We start from the raw sequence: 21,213 nt of genomic DNA, 5'->3' as shown, positions 1-21,213 counted from the left end.
CTAGCATTGGTGCTTAAGGTGGGTGTGTGCATTTTAATATCTGTGAGCTTAGAAGGTGATATGAGGGGTACAGGAGAAAATTTACTATTGACCGACGTCACAGATGCATGACTGGAAACCTTTCTATTTCTTCACTGTGCACCTGTGGTTTATGTAGTTGCCACAATATAAAGATCTGAACTCATTTCCTTAACATTACTCGTGGCCACAGGTCATACAGGCATCACTCGGCTATGTCCAGTGATGAGAACACACTAGCCCCTGGGGTGACCCATGCATGCATGGCTCCAGAGATTGGAAATCACTGATACAACAACAATTCAAAGCTTGCACACTGCTAAGCTGTCCACTGACGTTTTGGCAGGACATGAGAGTGAAGGAGCGCACTCCCGAGGGCGCTGGGCTGCAGTGCAAAATCAACAGGAGGCTCTTCAGACTGAGTAAGCATGGGCAACTGAACATTAGAGGCCATGGCCCTGTGCATTGCAAAGTCTGTGGCGGGAGGAGAAACCACTTTGTAGACTTCAGGAAATAAGGAAAGCTTATTCGCCCCATTGAGCTTGGACAAGTGTGGCCAGTGTACAGTAGCAGCCCCGACCATTGTCTTTCTAATCTATCCAGGAACGAGTTTGAATTAAAGTCCTTGGATGCTACACAGGTTTACTCTGGTCCTGTGACTATGTATGAAGCCAGAAGTAGGCAGAAACGTGTGTGTGTGTGTGTGTGTGTGTGTGTGTGTGTGTGTGTGTGTGTGTGTGTTGGGAGGGGGTCACGCACATGTGTGCAGGTGTCCCTGGAGGCAAGAAAAGGGTGTGGGTTAGAGGCAGTTGTGTTGGTGTTAGAGGCAGTTGTGAAACACCTGGTGTGGTGCTGGGAACCAAACTTTGTGTCCTTCAGTATCTAATGCGGAAAGGAAAAAGGAAGCCTGCTACTTCCTGAGACTGGAATGAGTTTGTTATAGAAAAGGAGGGAAGTGGGAATTCCTCATTTTTCATCATTCCTACTTGGTCATTTTAATTATCTACAAAAGCCCTGAGCTGCTACAAACAGGAAGTGCTATTTAGCTTTTCCATTAAAAGCTTATCAGGTTTTCGTCCACCTTTTGGTGGGAAGTAGGTTCTGGACTTTGTGCGATGCCTCAGTTACTAGAACTGTAGAACTATGAAATCAGAATGCCCTCTGCTTTCACACATAGAAGGAGCAGAGTGGACTCAGAGGCAGGGAAGAATGGGGCTGAGCTACAGTTGGCCGGCCTCTACCCCATTAATCATTGGGCACTTCCCAATATGGCCACTAGATGGAGTAGAGGCAAAGAAATCGTCAACCATTTTATTTTCTTTCAAATTAAGATGGGAACTCCCCCCCCCCCCCCAATTTCCATGTTTTCAAAGCGTGGAAATAAAATGCTTTCTGCACATGGCTCGTCTAAACGTGAGAGTCCTTTAGAGGGATTTAAACTCCAGTCCAGAGCATTAGTCTTGGTTTGTTTTTCTCAACCTAGGAATCCTCAAAGCACTTACTGATTTCTTTTTTTTTTCCAATAAAAAAAATGAGGCAACACGTCTGTTTAAACATTGTACTCAGTTTCATGAAATATTTTGTTATAACCATGCTTTTAGGTTCTATCCCCGCAACCCTCATAATAACCGTTTAAGTCAATGATACACAGCTTGGGACATATATGTATGTGTTCCCTGAACAACCATATGTGTTTTACTATTGGGAAAAAAATGTGCAAGCTGAGATTGAATGCACAAAATATGGGGAGAGTTTTGAAAATTGCTTATTTAATGCTAACACTTTGAAGTTCATCATACACATGTCCCGACTACTCAGATTTTTCAGCAAGGTAGATACCTCATAATCAATTTATAATTCTTAAGTTCTTCATTTGAGAAGATTAGTGTTCTTATGGTGTGTTTGATTTTTAGCTTAAAAATCAAAAGATTCTAACTATATTGTCTGTAAGTGCTATGGAGGCTAGTTTCTGAAGGCATTGGCTCGTTTATGGATAAAATGGTTGGTATGACTTTTGATCTAAATATTTGTGAGTATATATATCCATTTGGAGGTGAAAGTTCGTGGGTTATACTTAATTGTATAGACCAGTTTGTCTGCACACACATTTGGAAGTTCAGGCTCAATCTAAGCACACTGGCTACTTGAAGCCATTGATTCGTTTTAGACCTGAGGGACTTAGGAACGCTGTTTGAAGGTTCCCATCACACTGTTTCAAGGAGGCCCAGAACCTAAACCAGTGGTTATCAACCTGTGGGGTGTGACCCCTTTGGGGGTCACTGATCAGATACTCCATTATGATTTATAACAGTAGCAAAATTATAGCTATGAAGTAGCAAGGAAATTATTTTACGGGGGGGGGGGGGTGGTGGTTAACCAGAACATGGGGAACTGTACATGAAGGTCACAGTATTAGGAAGGTTGAGAACCACTGCTCCTGGCTTTGCTGCCAAGTCTAACATTTATATGATTCCAATCCAATCCTTAAAAATTCCCCTTTCTCAATTTGCTCATCTTTAAAATGGGCTAAAACAGTCACGTATGCTTAATACTCTTATGATCTATAGATCACTGTGAACCACTTTATCTCTTGCAGTTTGTGCTCAGAAATAGTAGAAATTCAACAACCAGCAAGACGTGGGGAAGACGGTAACCCTGAAGTAGAAATCCTCAGTCCCTTTTTAGGAGCGGCTTTCCTTACAGTCACAGTTTTGGCGTCCATTTCGGTGAAGATGAACTCTCCGCCTTCGAAGTCATCGTTCATATACAGGAGTGCGCTGTAAGGGAAGGGGACACATTGTTCCAGCGACAACAGAGTCCTCACCAGCATCGCTGTGAGACACTGAAGACTGGTGACGACTGGACCAGCCTGGGGTAAATGCCTTTGACACTGACCTTGAAGTCAACCTCAGGGACAGCCTGGGTTATATTCCTGATGCTTATTGATTCCACTTACATATGGTTCTCATCTCATTTCAAACTCACTCCACACTGTAAACTCCTAATTAGGCTTTGACCATACAGCCCTCTCGGCTCGCCCACACAGCCTCAATGCTCTTCCTCCAGCAAAGAAAAGCTCCCCCAGAGAATGGACTTTCCTTTCTCTAGCTTAGTTAATGAGTTCCTTGTGACCAAGCCTGGCCATGCAGATAAGGACTGCTCTCTAAACATTTTGAATAAATCACAATATAGCAACAACTGACATGTTGTTAAATACACACAGTGGCTACATACAAAGATATGTTGTTGCATCCTGGGGTAGCTTCTCTTAATATGTCTAACATATGTCCTCACACTATCCAACAGTATTCCCTTTGGAGTTTCTATTTCCTTAGTGGAAACCATGCAGACACAGTTCTTGGAGGGTGTGAATAATACACATGTGATAAAGTGCTACGTGTGTTGGGAGACCACGCCCTTATGCTGGAAGAGTGGGAGAAACATGCAAAATGATAGGCCTTAGAGAAGCACACTGATTTATAAAGCACGTTGTTTAAGAAAAGAATGGGGAGGCTCGTTCTTGGTCACAGCTGCTGTTACAGGTGACTCCTGGGAATCTCTCTACTCCACAGAGAAGAACTAGGTAGCAAGCTCAGCAAAGCAGCTTCCGGCTTTCCACAAAAGCTCCACTGGGGGCAGCAGCTCTACCTATAATCCCGGAAAGTGTAAGCAGGAGGCTCCTTCCAGCATTCATTAGCTTCCGGATCCAACAGGCAGTTGTCTGCATGAATAGGGTGACTGAGGTCATTCCTTCTATCCTGCTGCCCTGCCGGAAGAAGAGACAAACAATGAGAGCAGGAAGAAGAAGGAGAAGAGAAGCGCCCCAAAGTGCAGCAGCTAAAGGCACACTGTGCCAGCCTTTTTCAGCCCCGTGCGAAGGCGGAGAGAGAGAAGGCAGTGCGGTTATAGGAAGAGGCCACCAGTCGAGAGACTCCTGTGGTTCAACAACAACTGGATACGAAATTTCGGTCAAGCCATGCCTGCCTTTTTGGGTATAAAAGACGGAATGCATGGACTTGGGTAAATCCTGGGCATTTTGCAGGTTGAGTTTCATGTGGGGTAGCGAAAGCCCATGGAGGAAATGAAGAAGAAAGTCAAAGGCTGTGACTCACTCTCCACAAGTGCGAAGTGCTCAGATCTAGATCTCCATCCTCCCCCAGCAGGGTGAATGGAAGAGAAAACCAAAACGCTGCAGGAGTGAGGGGCGCCTGCCGCTCAGAACGCTTTCCAATGAGACCCTTGCTGTCTGCACCTCCACCCTGTGCGCGCAGACATAACTGCAGTTTCCAGCCTTCTGGGTGCCTCAAACTCAGAGCGGAGAAGTATTATTTCCTGGGTGTCTTAGCAATAATGAGAAATGGATTAGCAGAAAGTGTACAGAATGGGGGTCTCCCAGAACTTTAGAAGCCAACAGGTAGAAAAAGAAAGAATAACTTTCTGTTGGTTTAGAAATCTGGCGTTCTCATAAATTCTCACTCCAGAGCATCACAGCAATAGAGCTTTGCTGGATTGTTCTCTTTCCTGTGGTATTCTGGGAAGAAGGGGACAAGCTCAGGTTCTGGAAACCTACCAGACAGGGCTGTTCTGCAGACCATGTGTGTATAGGAAAAATACAGGGTTGAGTTCAGCATGAAATAGGATTCCACAATCTTCCGGGCCTTCTCACTGATGTCGTAGAAGAGGCGAGCGCTCTTCAGGGGCACCCGGCCTTCATAACCGAACTGAAAACAAAAAATCCAAAACGCCAAGGATATTAGAGACTGCGGGGTTGACTGGAGGACTCGAGACAAACAGGCTCATGACAAGATTTCATGACAAGAATGCAGACCGGCCATCTCTGCTCTAAGAAATGATAAATAGCACACGCTTGCGTGTTCAAGTAGAACGGTGAGCCATGAAACAGCTCCTCCGAATGGCAGAGAAAAGAAAAAGCTCACTGCCCCCTTGCCCCTTCTCCCAGAACATATCCTTCATTCTCCTCTAATCATACTTCTTGAGACGAGAAGCATGACTGATTTGGGGCTGTTTCCATCCTTAGCTCATGAGGACAGTGCTTACATAGCTTTTGGCGAGATACAAACTTAGGAAACATGAGGCTTGGTAAATGGACGCCGGAATGGAGGGAATCATTAGAAACAGCGAAGTGGCTGGGGGTGTCGTGCAGAGACACAGGGTGTGCTGGCAATGGCCCTCAGCATCCGGAACAAAGGACAAAACCACCAACTGAATCCACCCACAGCTGCTCCTTCTAAACTCCCCCTCCCGACTCGGCCCTTCACAAGCCCCGCCCCAGCCCCGCCTCCTGCCCCACCATCCCAAGGAACCCAAACTTAAAGGAAGCAAAGGATTTACTTTGAGTGCTTTCAAGACAGTCGCCCCTTCGAACTTTTCATTGGGTGTGTGGGGTGACGTTTTTCCTCGGTACCCGTCACCAACCAACATGATTCCCTGGGAACAAAAGGCATTGAAATGCTCTGTGAGTGACAAGGAACAATTCACTCAGCACCGCTTAATCCCAGGGTCCAGGGATAACCAATTCTAATAGGGGTATTTTTCTTTATCTTCCTTATAAAATACCACTTTTTAAAAAGACATTAAATACAAACAATTCATTTATTGGCTATTAATTGCTGGTTAAAATAGAGGGATTTCTCCAGCAACTTCCATAGTAGGCAGAGCACACGCTGGATGGCTACAGTCTTAAGAACTAAGCCACTGGGAGTTTTCAGATTATTCCAGCCTAAAAGTTATTAAAAGCACCCCCGATGTCTTGCGCCTGCCACAGTTACTGTCTTCTGCCTAAGTAAGTGAAATCCTAATGCCCTAACACTGTCCTCCAGGCTCAGAACATTCTGGGACAGGGACTGCCCTTCTCCAGGACATTGCCCTCGAGGCTGAGGACAGACTGGCAAAGGGGCTTTTCTCCTCCACACCCCTGACTCCAGGCTCAAGCTGGGCTAGCACCGAGGGTCCCCTTTTCCGGTCCTCACACTGGCCACGCTGTGCAGCTCCCGACACTGCTCTTCCGACAGGACGTTATCTAGGAGAACCCGCTGAGTCCCGTTCAGCTGCTCTGAGTTGTACACGAAGGTGATGTTCTCATAGAGCAGAGGGCCACCTGCGGGGACAAAGCAGAGTGTCCTCCCTGCGGCTTCCACCCTCTAAGACGCTGCACAGGAAAACCAACAGTCTACAATAGATACCCCGGGAGAGGCCGGAACCCAGGAGCAAAAGAACAGTCACATAGGAGAAAGAGGGATATATGTTAGGTCTCAAACCTGGGAACAAACTGCTAGCAGAGATGCCTATTAGCCTATCAAAGTGGACCCTGTCTGCCAGTCTCTCAGCTTTCCGGGTACCTGACATACTGTGCCCTACCCTGAACTCTCCCATGCAAGAGACAGGGCTGTATTTTGTACATTTATGTTTCATATAACCTGATGCCCAAAATTATGAAACAGGAGAGCAAGCATGTAAAAGAAACTGCAGCCAAGTCAGCAACACTAATGAAGAAGGTTGATATGATTTTGCTTAGAATAAAACAGCAGATTCCACATGAACATTCTCCTGAAAGACTGGGACAGAGTACTTTAGGGTTAGCATTCCTTGTAGTATCTTGTTACCTACTGCTGGGTTTTTATCACAAATGTAAATTAAAACTACTATGAAGTCTTAGTGAATCTGTTTAATTTTAGTTTTAATCTGGCCTTGCTTCATTATTCATAAGCCTTCAATGTGACTGATTGTTAATATTAACTCATTCAATCAAGCAGTCAGCGTGACTTTACCTTATGCCCCATCGAGATACACATCTACAGCAGGATTCGGCTATAGATGTCTTAGTCATCACCTTCTATAATTCTATTATAGCAAATTATCAGCAAAACTTGGATTCTGAGAGAATACATACACAGAACCCTAGTTTCCAGTATCCCATCTTCTGAATCAGTAGAAAAAAATCAGTCCTCCTTTCACAGTTTGATGTTCCTTAAATTTTCTTGTACTGAAGTTTTAGAAAAATATGGAATTGGAGAGAATCTAAATACCACTTGAAACTTGAAAAGCATGAGTAGGCTTCATGAGTTTCCCAGGAAGTTAAATGCTACACAGTAGTTTTCGGACTTGGGCCACCACAATTCCTCCCCTCGACACCCCTGCCCTCCTCTTCCATCCTGTCCTCTCGCCTCCTTTTCCTTCCTCTGGCACGCTCTAAGACAATCTTCGCCACCTTCATGATCCCTACCCTTGTGCGATCTGCCTCCTGTGAGGGTGAGCCTGGCTGGGTAATTGTTTCTGATTCACAGACTACAACAAAGGAGATGGGAGGTCAGGCCTGTGATTATCTTACAGGAGGCTGTGACATCCCCCAGGCTCACGGGCCCAGTTCATTGTATTCTCAGTGGTGTGGCTTGATTAAGCAAGCGGTTCTATTAGTACTGATGGGGCAAGAAGCAGAGAACCAGTCAGAACTACACAGCCACGGCCCATCAGTTCGCTAGGATTTCCTGCCATCTGAACCAGGAGTATTTCCCAGTTTTGCTGGCTAGTTTTATCCCAACTTGATGTAAAGCTGCAGTCGTTTTGGGGAATGGGAACCTCAGTTGAGAAAACGCTCCCACTAGATTGGCCTGTGCACAAACCTCGGTGCATTTTTCTTGATTGATGATTGGTAAGTGGACACTCCAGCTCACAGAGGGCGATGCTACCTCAGCGCTGGTGGTCGTGGTTGCTCTGAGAGTAGTCAGAGTGAGCCATAACGAGCCCGCCAATAGGCAGCGCTCTTCCGCGACTTCCGCCTCAGTTTCTGCTCCAGGTTCCTGCCCTGCTGTAGGAGGCATCGGGGATTTGTGCCTACTGATAAGAACTAGCGGAAGCTGGAATGTTACACATGCAGGCTTGTTCCTTCAAAGGAGCGGATGTATAACCAGTCATCTGTCCAGAAGGCTGGGACAGGCATGGATAAAAAACTGGTGACCTTTGCATTGTTGTGTGGTGAGAGGAGACAGCAGAACCTCTCTGAACACATATCATCAACTTGTTTTTCTCAGTCAGTTATAGAATCTCTCTTTATGGACAGTTGCATGTAGTCAATTTACAGAATCCATCTTTATGGAAGGCGCTACATGTACTTTACCAAGAGTTTCAGTGTACTCACGTCTGATCTTTGTTTCTCTTACTCTGTTATACTTTATTGTGCATATGGGATTGAGTGAATTATGGCCAGGAAGGTTTTCACCAAATTGTCTTGTGCTTAAACATACCTAAAATAAAATACTTGGGGGTTTGGAATTAACCCCCAAAATTTGAATGAGCACCTGCTCTTAGTTGTGTGGAAATGAACTAGCTTCTTGCCTCCTGCGGACCACTACCCTACTGGTCACAGTGGTCACAGAGATCTCCACGCCCTGACTGAGCATCACCTTCCCATGATGGAATGTGATGTGGAACTACAAGCTGAAATAATAAACCCGTTTCTCCACAAGTTGCCTTTAGTCTTGGAGATTTATCACAGCAACAGGGACTGTAACTAAGACACCAATCAAGGCCCCCCTGAGATGTTGGGATAAGTTTTGTGGGAGATCATGGATGTCTCTGAGTTCTGAATCTCAGAAAAGATAAGACAATACATGTCTATTGTCGTAAGCAGATGAAACTAGATAAAATCAGAACAGTGACAGCCCCCTCACAGGTCTTCTTCATATAGTTTGGGAATGGTGCTCCAATCTCTGAAGGCAGTAAGAATTCCTAGTCAAATTGAGGCACCTCCCTTCCAACTCAGAAAACTGCGTAGCTACTCTAACCCAGAAATGAAAAACTACTCCCTTAAGCAAGAAAGACAACTGTAGAGTCACAAAAAAAAACCACTTGTAAATATGAAATTCAAATATAAATAGAACACAGAGTTTAGTGAACTAGATTGGTTTGTAATTTTTCAAGTGTTCATTATTCTTTGGCTTGAAGCAATTTACTTAATTATAATAAGATTATTCTTAAAATATGAATTTTAACATTACTATGCTAAAGCGCTAAGGAAAAAAATTCTATCACCCCAGCTCAGAATGAGTGCTTGTTGCTGTTATCATTATTACTGGATTGTATAGCTGTATTTGAATACTATATTAGATTCTGGTGTCAATACTAGTAAGCTTGCTTTAGTGGAGTATATGTAGAAGAGGGTGTTGAGATATTGGCAGAACCCTGAGCCGTGCAACAAATAACACTCAAATATTCACATAAAGACTGGGCACCACATACTCCTAAATATGTAGAATGAAGGAGATTGGAAGAATTGGTATTTCATATATGCTTTTCATGAGCTATTAAAATTACCACAGAATGTATAGAATTTTAAGCAGAAATTTATTACACTTAAAAAGCAAACAGAAGAAAGAAAGGGATGGGGAGGGAACCTTGCCATCTATGAGGATGCAACCAGACCAAAGATGACTTACAGTAACACACCAGACAGGGGAAAATGTGAAAATTAAAATAAAAGTGTAGTCCAATCGGTTGCGGTCCCTGGGGCCTGGTCTGATGGTTGCAGCCAACTTTTAACCACTGTGCAGTGTGCAGGGAGATTTGGTTAAACAACTTAATTCTTCTCTCATTCATAAAGTATGTGTCTGGCTCTCACTCCCTGGTCGCAACAGAAATCATCCAGGCAAGTGTTTCTTTGCGCACACTGCTTGAGGCTCATGGCAAGAGCAATGGTATTCTCAGAAATCTCACATCTCACAAGGCATGGGGCGGGGTGTAAGCTAATAAGCCCTGACATGAGCAGAGGCCTTTAGGGTTTTAAAAGGACATCAGACACATCATTTCCTGCATAGTTACCACCTTTCTTCACAGATAATGACTGCAAGGCACAGAGGGGCCAAGAAGAGATGTGTCATAGTGTGAGTCCTGTCATAACACATCCCGAAAGCCAGCCTTCAGACTCCAAGTTCAAGATTATTTTGGCCTTGTCCCAAGTGACCCTGGAATCATTAGTCAGCATGGTCTTTGGAAAACAGGGGCTACAAGAATGAATAACTGACAGAGGTGTTTTCTGTGAGTCAGCACGAATGTTTCCTAGGCTGGAGTTAGTTTGGGAGGTGGCCCCCAGTGACCATGCTGTGGGAATATTATTAAACACTAACCCAAGGAGATGACAGGCCCTTTGCAAACAAAAGGAAAAATGACAGAGACTGTATTTTATGGCACATGCCGCTTGGAGTCTTTCAGCCTTGGCATCTGTTTTCTGCCAAGCCATGGGAATGTTCTGGGCCTGGTAATTTTATCTCTTACCACTATTCTCAAGTGTCTGAGGGCACTGCCCATGTGGTAGAATCAAAAATGCATTTGCATTCTGTTACCAGTTCCTAGTTCAGCACATCTAAAACACTTGAAGTTTCCCAAATAATTGAAGTGTATTTTGTCATTCAGATTCTGTAAAGCTATCACACCTGAGCTTATTATACTAATGAAGCGATTCATCATGTATCCCATAGCTAGGCTCTGGATGGGTCCAGTCCCTGAAGGACCACGGACTGCAACCTGCAGCTTGGGGCATGAAGGAGGTGGAAGTCAGGCTTTGTCAAAGTCTTGAACCCCAGGGATATATAAGCTTGTGGTGAAGGTACGGGGAGATCAATATGCAGAGAGAGTACAGGAAGATCTATGCCCTGTGACTACGTCATCTGGTTGCTCATTAGCATCCTTTCTTGTTTCTGAGTTCTCTGAACGCATCTGTCAAATTTACAAAATCCAAAGATACCTTATTTATTTATTTATTTATTTATTTATTTATTTATTTATTTATTTATGGTTTTTCCAGACAAGGTTTCTCTCTATGTAATTGCCTTGGCTGCTGTACTGGAACTCATTTTGCAGACCAAGCTGGCCTTGAACTCACAGAGATCTGCCTGCCTCTACCTCCCAAGTGCTGGGACTAACAGCAATGCGCCACCACCAAGCCTATCCAGACTCGATATCTTTAAGACAAGGCCAGTCCTGGGTCTAATCATCGTGGACACTTTTACCTGTATTTAGTCCTCAGGGCTTATACTTTAGGCTATGCTTTAGGTGCAACTGTTTGTAATCAATACAATAGGTATTGAAGAAAACATAACAATCTGGTTCTGAACATGGCAATAAGGTTCGAGTGCTTGCTGGATGTCATGTGAGACTTTGGAGAAGTAACTACATCCCCACTTGAGAGACTGCTACTATTAAAATGAAAGCTATGTAAATTCGATTAAGAATTGTATATGCAAACAATCATGGCTGTTAAGAAGTATTATCAACTTTATCAGCAGTACTTTTGCTAATAGTACATTACTATAGTAATGCTTGACTCTGTGTAAAACCTAATTTTGTCAGGAGTCTGCAATTCCACCAGTTCTGTTCTTAAGTTTGTATAACACTCTGTTCTCTTGTACCTATGCTTCTGTTCCAACTGTTTTACCCACTAGAACAGTTCTCTGTACACTCCTAGAAAATTGGTCTGAAGTATCTTTAGGGTTGATGTGGGGGAACATTAATTTAAGATGGGTTACATTTTTTTTATGCTGCTTAATTTGTTTAATGATACAAAGACATGTTCTATTTGTTGAATTAAATAAAGTTAACCTGGGGTCAAGAGGCAGAGTCGGCAACTAGCTCACAGGAAGTGGTAGGGAGAAACTATGTGTAGCTAGGGTTCTTAAATGGGGGCTGAGCAGAAGGACACCTAATGTTTGGGGGGGGGTGAGAGCTAGGAGAGGTTAGCTTCTTACTATTAAATCTCTTCGAGCTCGAAAGATTTAATTTCAGCCATTGAATCTAGTTCTATAGAGGGATAGAGATCTAGATAAAGTTCCCTTTAGCAGCCATGATAGAGCCAGTGCCTAAGGGAACAGAATTCACACCTGGTAACGGCCAGTGTGGTTGAACAGGTAACAGCAACTGGAGTTGCAACTTCCGATTAGGACAGCAGTTACTAAGAGACAGCTACCAAATTTAATGAAAAACAATAGGTTGATATTGTAGATAAGTACTGGGCTGCTTACCCAGCATTCACAAGACCCTGTACAAAACTTCTACCATATCATGCATGTTTAAAAAAATAAAATCTATTTTTACTAAAAGTCCTGCTCAAATCTTAGTTATCTAAGTACCTTAGGTAAACTAACTCAATATCCCACATGGCCTCTGTCTTCTCCATGATCCTTGAATGTGCAGTCTGTCCCACACTGTCTAGCATTCACTGGGCAACAGAATTCAGTCTAGTGACCTCTCTGAGCCTCAAGTATTCCACTGAGAATGAGGAGTACCACATAGTCCTTGTCTAATTCAAAGGATGGGGGAGTATTTGGAAACAATTTTTTGCAGTGACATAAAGATCTGAGGCATTCTTCTGTTTATGTGTTGACTTTAGACAACTGTAGATTTATTCTTAATCTTAAAGAGAAAACGGTCTCCACCTCAATTTCTGTGGTGGTTTAAATAGGAATGGCCCCCACTGATTCATGTGTTTGAGTACTTGGTTTATAGGGAGTGGTACTATTAGGAGGTGTGGCCTCTTTGTAGTAGGTGTGGTTTTGTTAGAGGAAATGTGTCACTAGGGGGTTGGGATTTGAGGTCTCAGAAGCTCAAGCAAGTTTACTTCCAGCTGCCTGTGGAGCAAGACACAGAACTCTCAGCTACCTCTCCAGTACCATATCTGCTTACAGGCCACCATACTTCTCACTATGATGATAATAGACCTAACCTCTGAACTGTAAGCCAGCCCCAATTAAATCTTTTCCTTTATAAGAGTAGTCATGGTCACTGTGTCTCTTCAAAGCAATGAAATCATAGCTAAGACAGAAATTGGTACCAGGGACTGGGGAATTGCTGTGATAGGTCTGATCATACTGATGTTTAGAGAGATGCGAACTTTGGGACTTTGGATCAGAAAAGAAGTTGAACATTTTAAATGGTGCTTAATGGGCCGTCCTCATGGGAACATGGAAGACAGTGGTATTGAGGGCAATCTGAACGGTGGTAGCCTGGATCAAGCTGTCTCAGAGAAGAATTTTGGTATGTGACCTAGAGACTATTGTGATATTTTCAAAAGATCTGCCTGAGGCTAAAGTGAAGAGTTTTGGATTAATTCCATTAGCTGAGGAAACATCAACACAGCCTGGCATTGGTACTGCCTGTGGTTATTAATGGTCTCTCTTATCCAGGTTTATAATGAAAAGGAGCAGGCTGTGCAAGGAAAACCACAAAATGTACAATTTGAGGAGAAAGCGGGCACTAGGAAGTGGAATAGAACTAAGTCCAATGTTCAAGGAGATAAACAGATTAACAAAATAGTGACATTAAATGGAATAAAGGGTCTCAGGGCAAGATTCCACCCAACTAAGCTTCCAACTTGTGAAAAAGAAATAAAGAAATCTTTAAGGTTTCCCTGCCATACTCTGTTCCTCTGTCTTCATAGACATAAAAACTTGTATGTACATACCTTCTCTTAGGTCTCGATCTATCTTGGGTGGTGACTTTTTCCCCATTGACAATCCATGAACTTCTGCCCCCTCCACGTTCACTCCTGAAGGAACCCTGTTCGTTTCAAAAAAGCTGAGACTGGAATTTCCCATTAAATAAAGATGTGCAAAGGTAAAGAATACTGCAGCTACCCGGGCTTTGATTCTGAGTTGTAGACCATTCATCTAGCTTTCTAAATCAAACGGTATGCCCGTGTTTTTGTGCGGCTCTCTCAGCTCCCTCTGGATGCTGTTTCTCTCTACATTCTCTTTGCAACTTTTATCAAATTAATTGCAGGTGTAATTTCCCTCCATTCTTATAGATCTATTGCGTCAAAGAACAGGAAAAAGTGAGTGTGTGCACCTTCATGATTCTCCACGTTGCACTGTGTCTTGAAAATGGACTGCGTCACTGAGTAATGTTCAAGTGGAGACAAATCCTGTCCTAATGTAAGAGTTGGTTCTTGACTATTCTGAGGAGAAAGACACAATTTGTGTCAAGCTTCGCAGATACAAAAGTGAAAGTAGATAGCCTTTTAATTGACACAGACTGGGTACGTTCAAACACTCCTGTATGTCCCAGGTTCTCTTCCAGTAATCGCAGGTCACTCAAGTGCTGATTGATTGCAAGATTGCAAGACTGAAATCTTCCAGGTTATTGTGCCAAAGTCATAAACAAGTTCCTTCCTTCCATTGACATGGTCTGTCTCATTTAAAAATAGGTCAATTGGATTGTGTGATCACAAACAGGTAAGGCACACTTGCGACAAGCTTGGGTTATTTCAAAACATGTGGGTCGATTACAATTGTATTAAAAGTGAGTTCTCTTAGTTTCAATTTGTTCAGTAATAACATACAGTCCACAGTGCAGAAAATTTTCTGATCTTGATTTCAAATGAATAAAGCAAGGGACTTTACTGTCAGAAAGCAAATTTTGAATATGCTCCAAATGCACTGTATGCAATTCTCAAAGGCTGAAAGCCATTTTAAAAAGCAAATTTCATCAAACTTGTTAGCGGAAATAGCATCCAACTTTGTGTAATAAGTAATCACAGGTAGTTATCATTTGGAGCCTTCTAGGCTACCTCTTTAATTTAAGGAAAAGTGTTCACACCCAAGGTGAAAAAGAATTACTCAGAACCATACAGAAAAGAGAGGGAGAGCTGGGACCAGGGCACAGTTTCTAATGCACAGCTCAAAGACTGTAATTACATTTCGCTCAGTGATCCACTGGAACCATGTTCCTACACCGTTCTTCTCCCCCTGAGCACTTTGTATTGCTGTAGGTTTTCTCCCAAACGGAAAACTCACCGATTCTCATCCTGCCGTCCTCCATAACTGATCCAGTAATTCTGTTGACAGTTGAGAAAGAGGTATAAATTTATTAATAAAACACAATTTAGAGGAATAAAAAGTTAAAATACTCTTACTGAAATATTCAGAAGGCCTGAAATATTCAGGAACTTGCACTGTGTATCAATGAAGAGAAGGTTGGTGCGATTTTGGAAAAAGCACCATAGGTAACAAATGAATTTTAAAAACGTGTGGAATTAGTTAGGGCCTTGGTTGTTTTGCTCTTGATAGTGACTTGAAATTTGGTAACAGAAAGGGCTTCAGAGATACTTCAGTACAAGTGCTCTGTGGATCAGGAGTCAAATTTGAACAAAGAAACCAAGCTGGTTTGTCTGTATAGATTCATGGTGTAGGTGTCATACTCTGTGCCTCTTGGGAAAACACAATTCTTCAAAACATTGAGTAGGAACAAACATATTGTTAAGTGTTATGCCAGAAATACTTCCTTAAAATAACCTAATTTATAAAATGTGCCAAGGACAATAAGCCATAATTAAGAACAAATTGAAAATATGCTGCAATTAGTGAGTTCCTCAACGTAGTAACATGGGTATTGTGTGAAAATATTCAATCATCAATAGATAGGTAGAACCCTATAGCCACAAAATTCAATGAGGAAAAGGGAAAAATACTGCAAACTGGCCATCAGAAGAACAGACGTTAGAATACCAATGATATAGCAATTGGCACTGAATATATATGGGTAGTAGAGGAGCTTTTCCTCCTGTAAGTCTGATAGATTAGCACTTTCATAGATCACTAGACACAACGAAGGTATCAGAAACATTTTCTGGGGAGGGCAGTTAAGTTTCCAGAACATTCAAGCTTCATGTTTTCAAGCAGGGTGAGCCCACTCTTGGAAATTATTTGAAGGTTCAACAAAAATGATCACTGTACTATGAATGTTTGAAAGAAATCAGAACTAATTCAAACATCAAAGGAGTTAATCATATATTAATTCTAGGTATGTAGTGAAAATATTGTAAGGCCTTACCAAAATAAAGACCACAGGCATCTTGTTAAAGAAAAACAATAGCATGCATTTATTTACAGTATCGATGAGGTTTGTAAAGGGTGTGTCTTCCCAGGAGGACCGGCACAGTGTGAGAAGCAGAGAAAGCACAGACTGAAGGGTCTTACGTTGTTTCAAGAACAATAGTCATTAACGCATTAAAATTTTACGTCTCAAGGTTAGAAAAATCAAACAATACCGAGGCAAATGAATCATGGACAAAACATTTGCTTTTGACTTTGGACTTTAGCATTATGGGAATCTATCAAAATCTTTTCAAGTTCACCACATTAAGAACATAAAGCTATCTCCTATTCAGCTATTAATTTAAATAGATTAATTATTAGAATCTCCAACTAATGTGGGAGGGGCACTAATATTTAAATATCTATCCACCAAGAAGGTTTCTAATAGCGCTTCATTTTCCTTCTTTGGTCTTACCGGTTCAGAATATAAAAATCCCAGACCCTCTGCAGCCGACTTTATCAGTTCAGATTCGAGGTTGTGACGTTTGACAAATGCTGCCAGGTCCTAGGAGAGAAGACGAGGTTAGATCTAAATAACACCTAAGGGATGTGATAGATGCTCAAGTGAAACTTGACATTATAACTGCCAACGAGCTAACATAAAGATCAGAGTTGCAAAAGCAGCCTTCTTGGCACCAGATTTACACAGGCTAGTTCCTATGAGACATGCGCTTCTGGCATGGTAAACATGGAAAAGAATTAAGATCTGGAACAGTCACTAAGTCTCTATGTGTTTTGTTGTTGTTGTTTTGTTTTTTGTTGTTTTGTTGTTGACGATGATGTCTGTCTGTTGGTTCTTAATCAGTTCTCCCTGGAACCCACCTGAGTGTAGAGATTTCTCTCCGCACTCTGCTCTCACCTCTCGGGCCTCAATGGATGCTGGGTCAATGCTGTTGTCTAGCAGGCTCTCGTAGTAGTCTACATTGTCCAGGACATCCTCGTCGTCTGGATGGAACATCAGGTAGGCTTTGGAACACTCCAAGGCTTTCACATATTCACCCACTGGAAACACAAGGCGTTGCCACATTTGCATCAGTTAGATCTGCCCAGAGGATTTCAGGGGAAGACTTCTGTGTGCCTACTGACGTTAGTTCTGATCATTGTTTATGGGAGACAAACCGAGGCTGAGTCAGAAGGTCAGAGGCATTTACATAGGAGGACAGACATGATTTCAGAGCCTCAAATGGGAAAACCTTTTGTTTGCTGTGGTGCTGGGCACACTGCAGAAATGCTGCGAAGTCTCACCTGAAAATGCTTCTTAGTGATTGCTGTAAGACCACAGCAAAACCGTATGAATCGGCTGTGACTTTCTAGAGGAAAGATTTGTGCTGTTTGACCTAAGTAAATACTCTGAGCGTGACCTTCTAATATGGCGGTGAAGCCTTCATAAATAAAATATGAGTGCAGAAGTGATTTCAAATTGTTACTTCTTATCACTGGGAAGTGTGTTGTATACTTTTGCTTCTATGGGGTAACCTTGATCTCCAGAGGTGTAGATGGTCTCTTCTAACCCCTTCCCACACAGCGGGAGCAACCTGAGTGGCATCCAGCTGTTACAAGGAGTAGCCCAGGGTGTTTCAAATGTGACTTCTTTGTTCTAGAAACATTTAGCTATTGCAAAAAAAAAAAAAAAAGAAGAAGAAAGAAAAGAAAAAAAAAGAAAAAAGTTTCACTTTTAGGAACAGAATGCTGAAATGCTTTGTGCCACCTTTGCAAATAGTTCACACAATTAGATTTCTTTTTTTAAAAAAATACTTCTCTCTTCATAAGCACACACACACACACACACACACAAATATATGTACATACATTCTCTGTGTGCACATAAATTCTCCGAGATGGCTCCAAGTATGAGAGAGGGGATTCAATATTTTCACTTCAGTAAAAAAAAAGGAAACTAAAGCTATTTTGAATGACTAAATTTGCCTAGGGGATTGTGGAATATCTAAACATTTTATAATATATTCTGATGATGAACTCTGGAAAATACAACCCATATGAAGGAAAAATTTGGCGATGTGAATCAAAATTACAAATGAATAAACTATTTGACCCAGTAGGTGACATTTCAGATTTTTATCCTTAAAAATACGATATAGATGTGCACAGACATGTGCGACGTGTTATCCACTTGAAAGTTCACTGTGGTCACAAAAGATTACTAAGCAACACAGCTGTCCCTCAATAAGAAGACACACGAAATAAGCTCTAATTCAATTGTATGCAGGCATTTAGAAAAGGAGCGATCAGAAAGATCTCTCTGGACTCATCTATTAAAGTTGAATAATAAATTGCTAGAATTTAATTTTGGCCTAAAATACACCTATTTCCTTTACCTAATCTACTAAAAGTCAATTGGCATGTAGTAAAGAAAAAATATCCATATCCAGAAAATATTATAAATCATATGCTGTCTTCATGTAAAAGAAGGAAAATTCTGTGTGTTAACATATTATATTTTAGAAGTATAAAACACTCAGTTGAAGAACATGGAAGTGGATTATGGATAGAGAAAAAGGGGAATTATTTTAAAACACTGGTTCATTCAACCATGGGAATGTAATCCTATTAAAAGTGAGTTGAAGAAGCAGCTCGGGTTGAAGAAGAAATCTTGCAAGTCTAGTGTAAGTTTTAGAATGTTATCACAGTAAATTCTGTGCTTCATCTACTGCCAGTGCCCTGCCTTCCTTGTTCTGAGCTGCAGCCAAAAGGCAAGGAGAATAATGGACATAGACCTGCATTGCTTTGGCGGTGAAATGAAAGAAAGCAGAGGTCTGCATGGTGAAGATGCCAACATTAATAAAGAAGAACCCCAAAGGTCTTCATGGATGGTCCATACTTTACCTCTGTAGTAGGCAAACTGTAGATAGTCGTAATGCAAGGGAAGAAAGTTCTCGATCGGTGAGAGGCGGCCTGGGCGGGTGGCGAGTTCCCTCACACACTCATGCTGACAGACCAGCACCTGCATGTAGTGATCTGGAAGGCAAGAGAGAAAGTGTGTGTCCTCTAGGTGCTGAGGCCACACCTTAGGCAGGGAAGCACTTCTGCAGGGCATGCATTGACACAAAATACTCAGAGAGAGAGAGGGAGAAAGAGAAATGGATAGATAGATAGAAGATAGATAGATAGATAGAGCTCTGTATTATCAATTCCTCAAATAGTGGCTGGCAACATCATCTTAGCCATGATCACTGAACAGTGCTGGGTCCCGAACCTCTGTAGTACATCAGGCTTCCTGTGCATAAAGCTGAATGTAGACTTTCTCACCAGACATATTGAGCTTCTTTTGGTTTATTGCAGAGGGTCTGAGATGAAATGGAACTGAGACAAGTCATTCACATCCTAGTGATGTTAAGCCATTCAGATAATAGAACAGCCATCCACACAGAAAGTTAGCAGGGGAAATGGAGGGCTTAAACTCTACTTCCCTGTCAATTTTAAAAGAGGAATTCAAATGATATTTAGAGAAGGAATTCAAATGATATTTAAAGGAGGAATTCAAATGATATTTCTTGATGCCTATTGCTCAGGACTAGAATCTATCCACTTATAGATCAGGTTCTCACTAGACACTACATATCCTAATACATGGGATACTGTTTTGACAGAGAGTGGCAAAATGACAGAAAGGATGACAGCTAACAAAATTAGAATAAGCACAGTCCTCTCCTCTTTGTGCCCTCTTTGTTGGCTGTTCTCCTTATTTATAATAGGTAAGACACTGAAGTACAGGGGATTCCATGTCCCTTAGCTCTAGAGTCTCATGAGCTGAAGAAACACAAGCAACTAATATTACAAGGAAAACTTCCTTCCCTCCTTGCCTAACTTTGAATTCTATAGCAAAGATGGGGCAACGTTTTCCAGGGAGAGAATGGTTCATTCATACTTGGGCTGAGTAGGCTCCCTGGAGGTGGAGAAAATCACTTGACTTCATGGCTGCACAATTTAATTGGGCACAACAGCTTCTCTCAAAAGGGTCTCTGTTGAGTCAGAGTTCATCTTAGATCTGGGCAATTTTACAGAACAAGGTTGGGACACAGGAAGGAAAGGAGTATTTGGAGGGTGGGGCAAACGTTTTCCATAACCTGGCTAACTAGAGCCCATGTCGAACAGCTAACAGAATCAAAACCACAGCCCACTGCTTTCTACCTCCAGTTGGAAATGTGGAGAAAATAATGAGGTCTACATGTTCAATCTGAAGTTAGGAATAAAATACTAGCGGCGTTTCATATCTTAGGGGAACAGAAAACAGCCAGCTGCTCACTCCTCCATAGCCCGATGTCCTCTTTTCCATCAAATCTATCTTTTCTCTAATTCAGTGGCTCTCAACCTTCCTAATGTTGTGACCCTTCAGTTTCTCATGTTGTGGTGACCCCCCAACCACAAAATTATTCTCATAATTGTAATGTTGCTACTGTTATGAATTGTAATATCTGATATGCAGTAAAATCTGATATGCAGTATAAGTGATATGGGAATCCTGTGGGAAAGGGTATTTCAACCTTCAAAGGGGCTGTGACTCACAGATGGAGAACCACTGCTCTAATATCAAGTGACAAGGGTAGAAAAAATGAAAAAGATGTAACAATGAACAATTCAAAATCTGAAGGAATATATTTTCGAAGCAGAGTATAAACAGCAAATTAAAACAACAAAGATAGCCTTCTGGTTTCACAAACAGAACTGACCACATGAAAATTAGCATCAAGCAGCCATTTGTGTTTTCTTCCAACATTTAGTCTCTTCTAACTCTACAATTTAAGTAACATGGGATTTCCTTCTGTATGCTGTGAATATCATAAATAAAGAACTGCTTTGAGCCTATAGCAGAGCAGGGCAGGACAGAGCAGAGCTAGGTGGGGAGGAATGGACTGAATGCTGGGGGAAAGAAGGGTGGAGTCAGAGAGATGCCATGGAGCTGCAGCCAGAGTCAGACATGCCAAAACTTTGCGGGTAAGCCACTGCCACGTGGCAATACACAGATTAATAGATATGGGTTAAATTAATATAAGAATTAGTCAATAAGAAGCTAGAGCTAATGGGCTAAGTAGTGATTTAATTCATACAGTTTCTGTGTGGTTATTTCGAGGTCAAGCGGCTGGGAACTAACAAACAGCTCCTCACTACATCCAAGTGTTAAGGTTTTCCTAACACATTCTCCTTTGTGAATGCCAGTCTAACTACAAATTGAGGACACCCACCAATGTAAGAATTTGCAGAGTAGAAATTGACATGGTAATTATATTTGTTGTTTTCTTTCCCTTTCAGTGTCATTGTGCAATCAAGGTGCATTTTAATAAGACTGAGGTTCAGAACA

The 21,213-nt window shown here is 42.0% G+C and overlaps 1 protein-coding gene across 1 annotated transcript in view; it reads right to left on the bottom strand.

Annotated features, from left to right (window-relative positions):
- The window catches only part of P3h2 (prolyl 3-hydroxylase 2), a 148,689-nt gene that overhangs the window by 6,564 nt on the left and 120,912 nt on the right, over nt 1–21,213 (bottom strand). The window contains exons 4-13 of the mRNA XM_048453908.3: nt 18,741–18,872; nt 16,756–16,898; nt 16,312–16,401; nt 14,817–14,857; nt 13,487–13,581; nt 6,009–6,136; nt 5,371–5,466; nt 4,589–4,739; nt 3,667–3,784; nt 2,720–2,795 (exon numbers count right to left, since the gene is read on the bottom strand). Of these exons, the coding sequence (XP_048309865.3) occupies nt 2,720–2,795; nt 3,667–3,784; nt 4,589–4,739; nt 5,371–5,466; nt 6,009–6,136; nt 13,487–13,581; nt 14,817–14,857; nt 16,312–16,401; nt 16,756–16,898; nt 18,741–18,872 (1,070 nt within the window). The remainder of the gene's footprint in view (nt 1–2,719; nt 2,796–3,666; nt 3,785–4,588; nt 4,740–5,370; nt 5,467–6,008; nt 6,137–13,486; nt 13,582–14,816; nt 14,858–16,311; nt 16,402–16,755; nt 16,899–18,740; nt 18,873–21,213) is intronic.

The sequence above is a fragment of the Myodes glareolus genome, chromosome 2 (genome assembly GCF_982192425.1).
Source record: "Myodes glareolus chromosome 2, mMyoGla1.1, whole genome shotgun sequence".
Classification (NCBI taxonomy): domain Eukaryota; kingdom Metazoa; phylum Chordata; class Mammalia; order Rodentia; family Cricetidae; genus Myodes; species Myodes glareolus.
The sequence above is the reverse complement of the archived record's forward strand: the minus strand, read 5'-3'. Positions and strand labels throughout refer to the sequence as shown.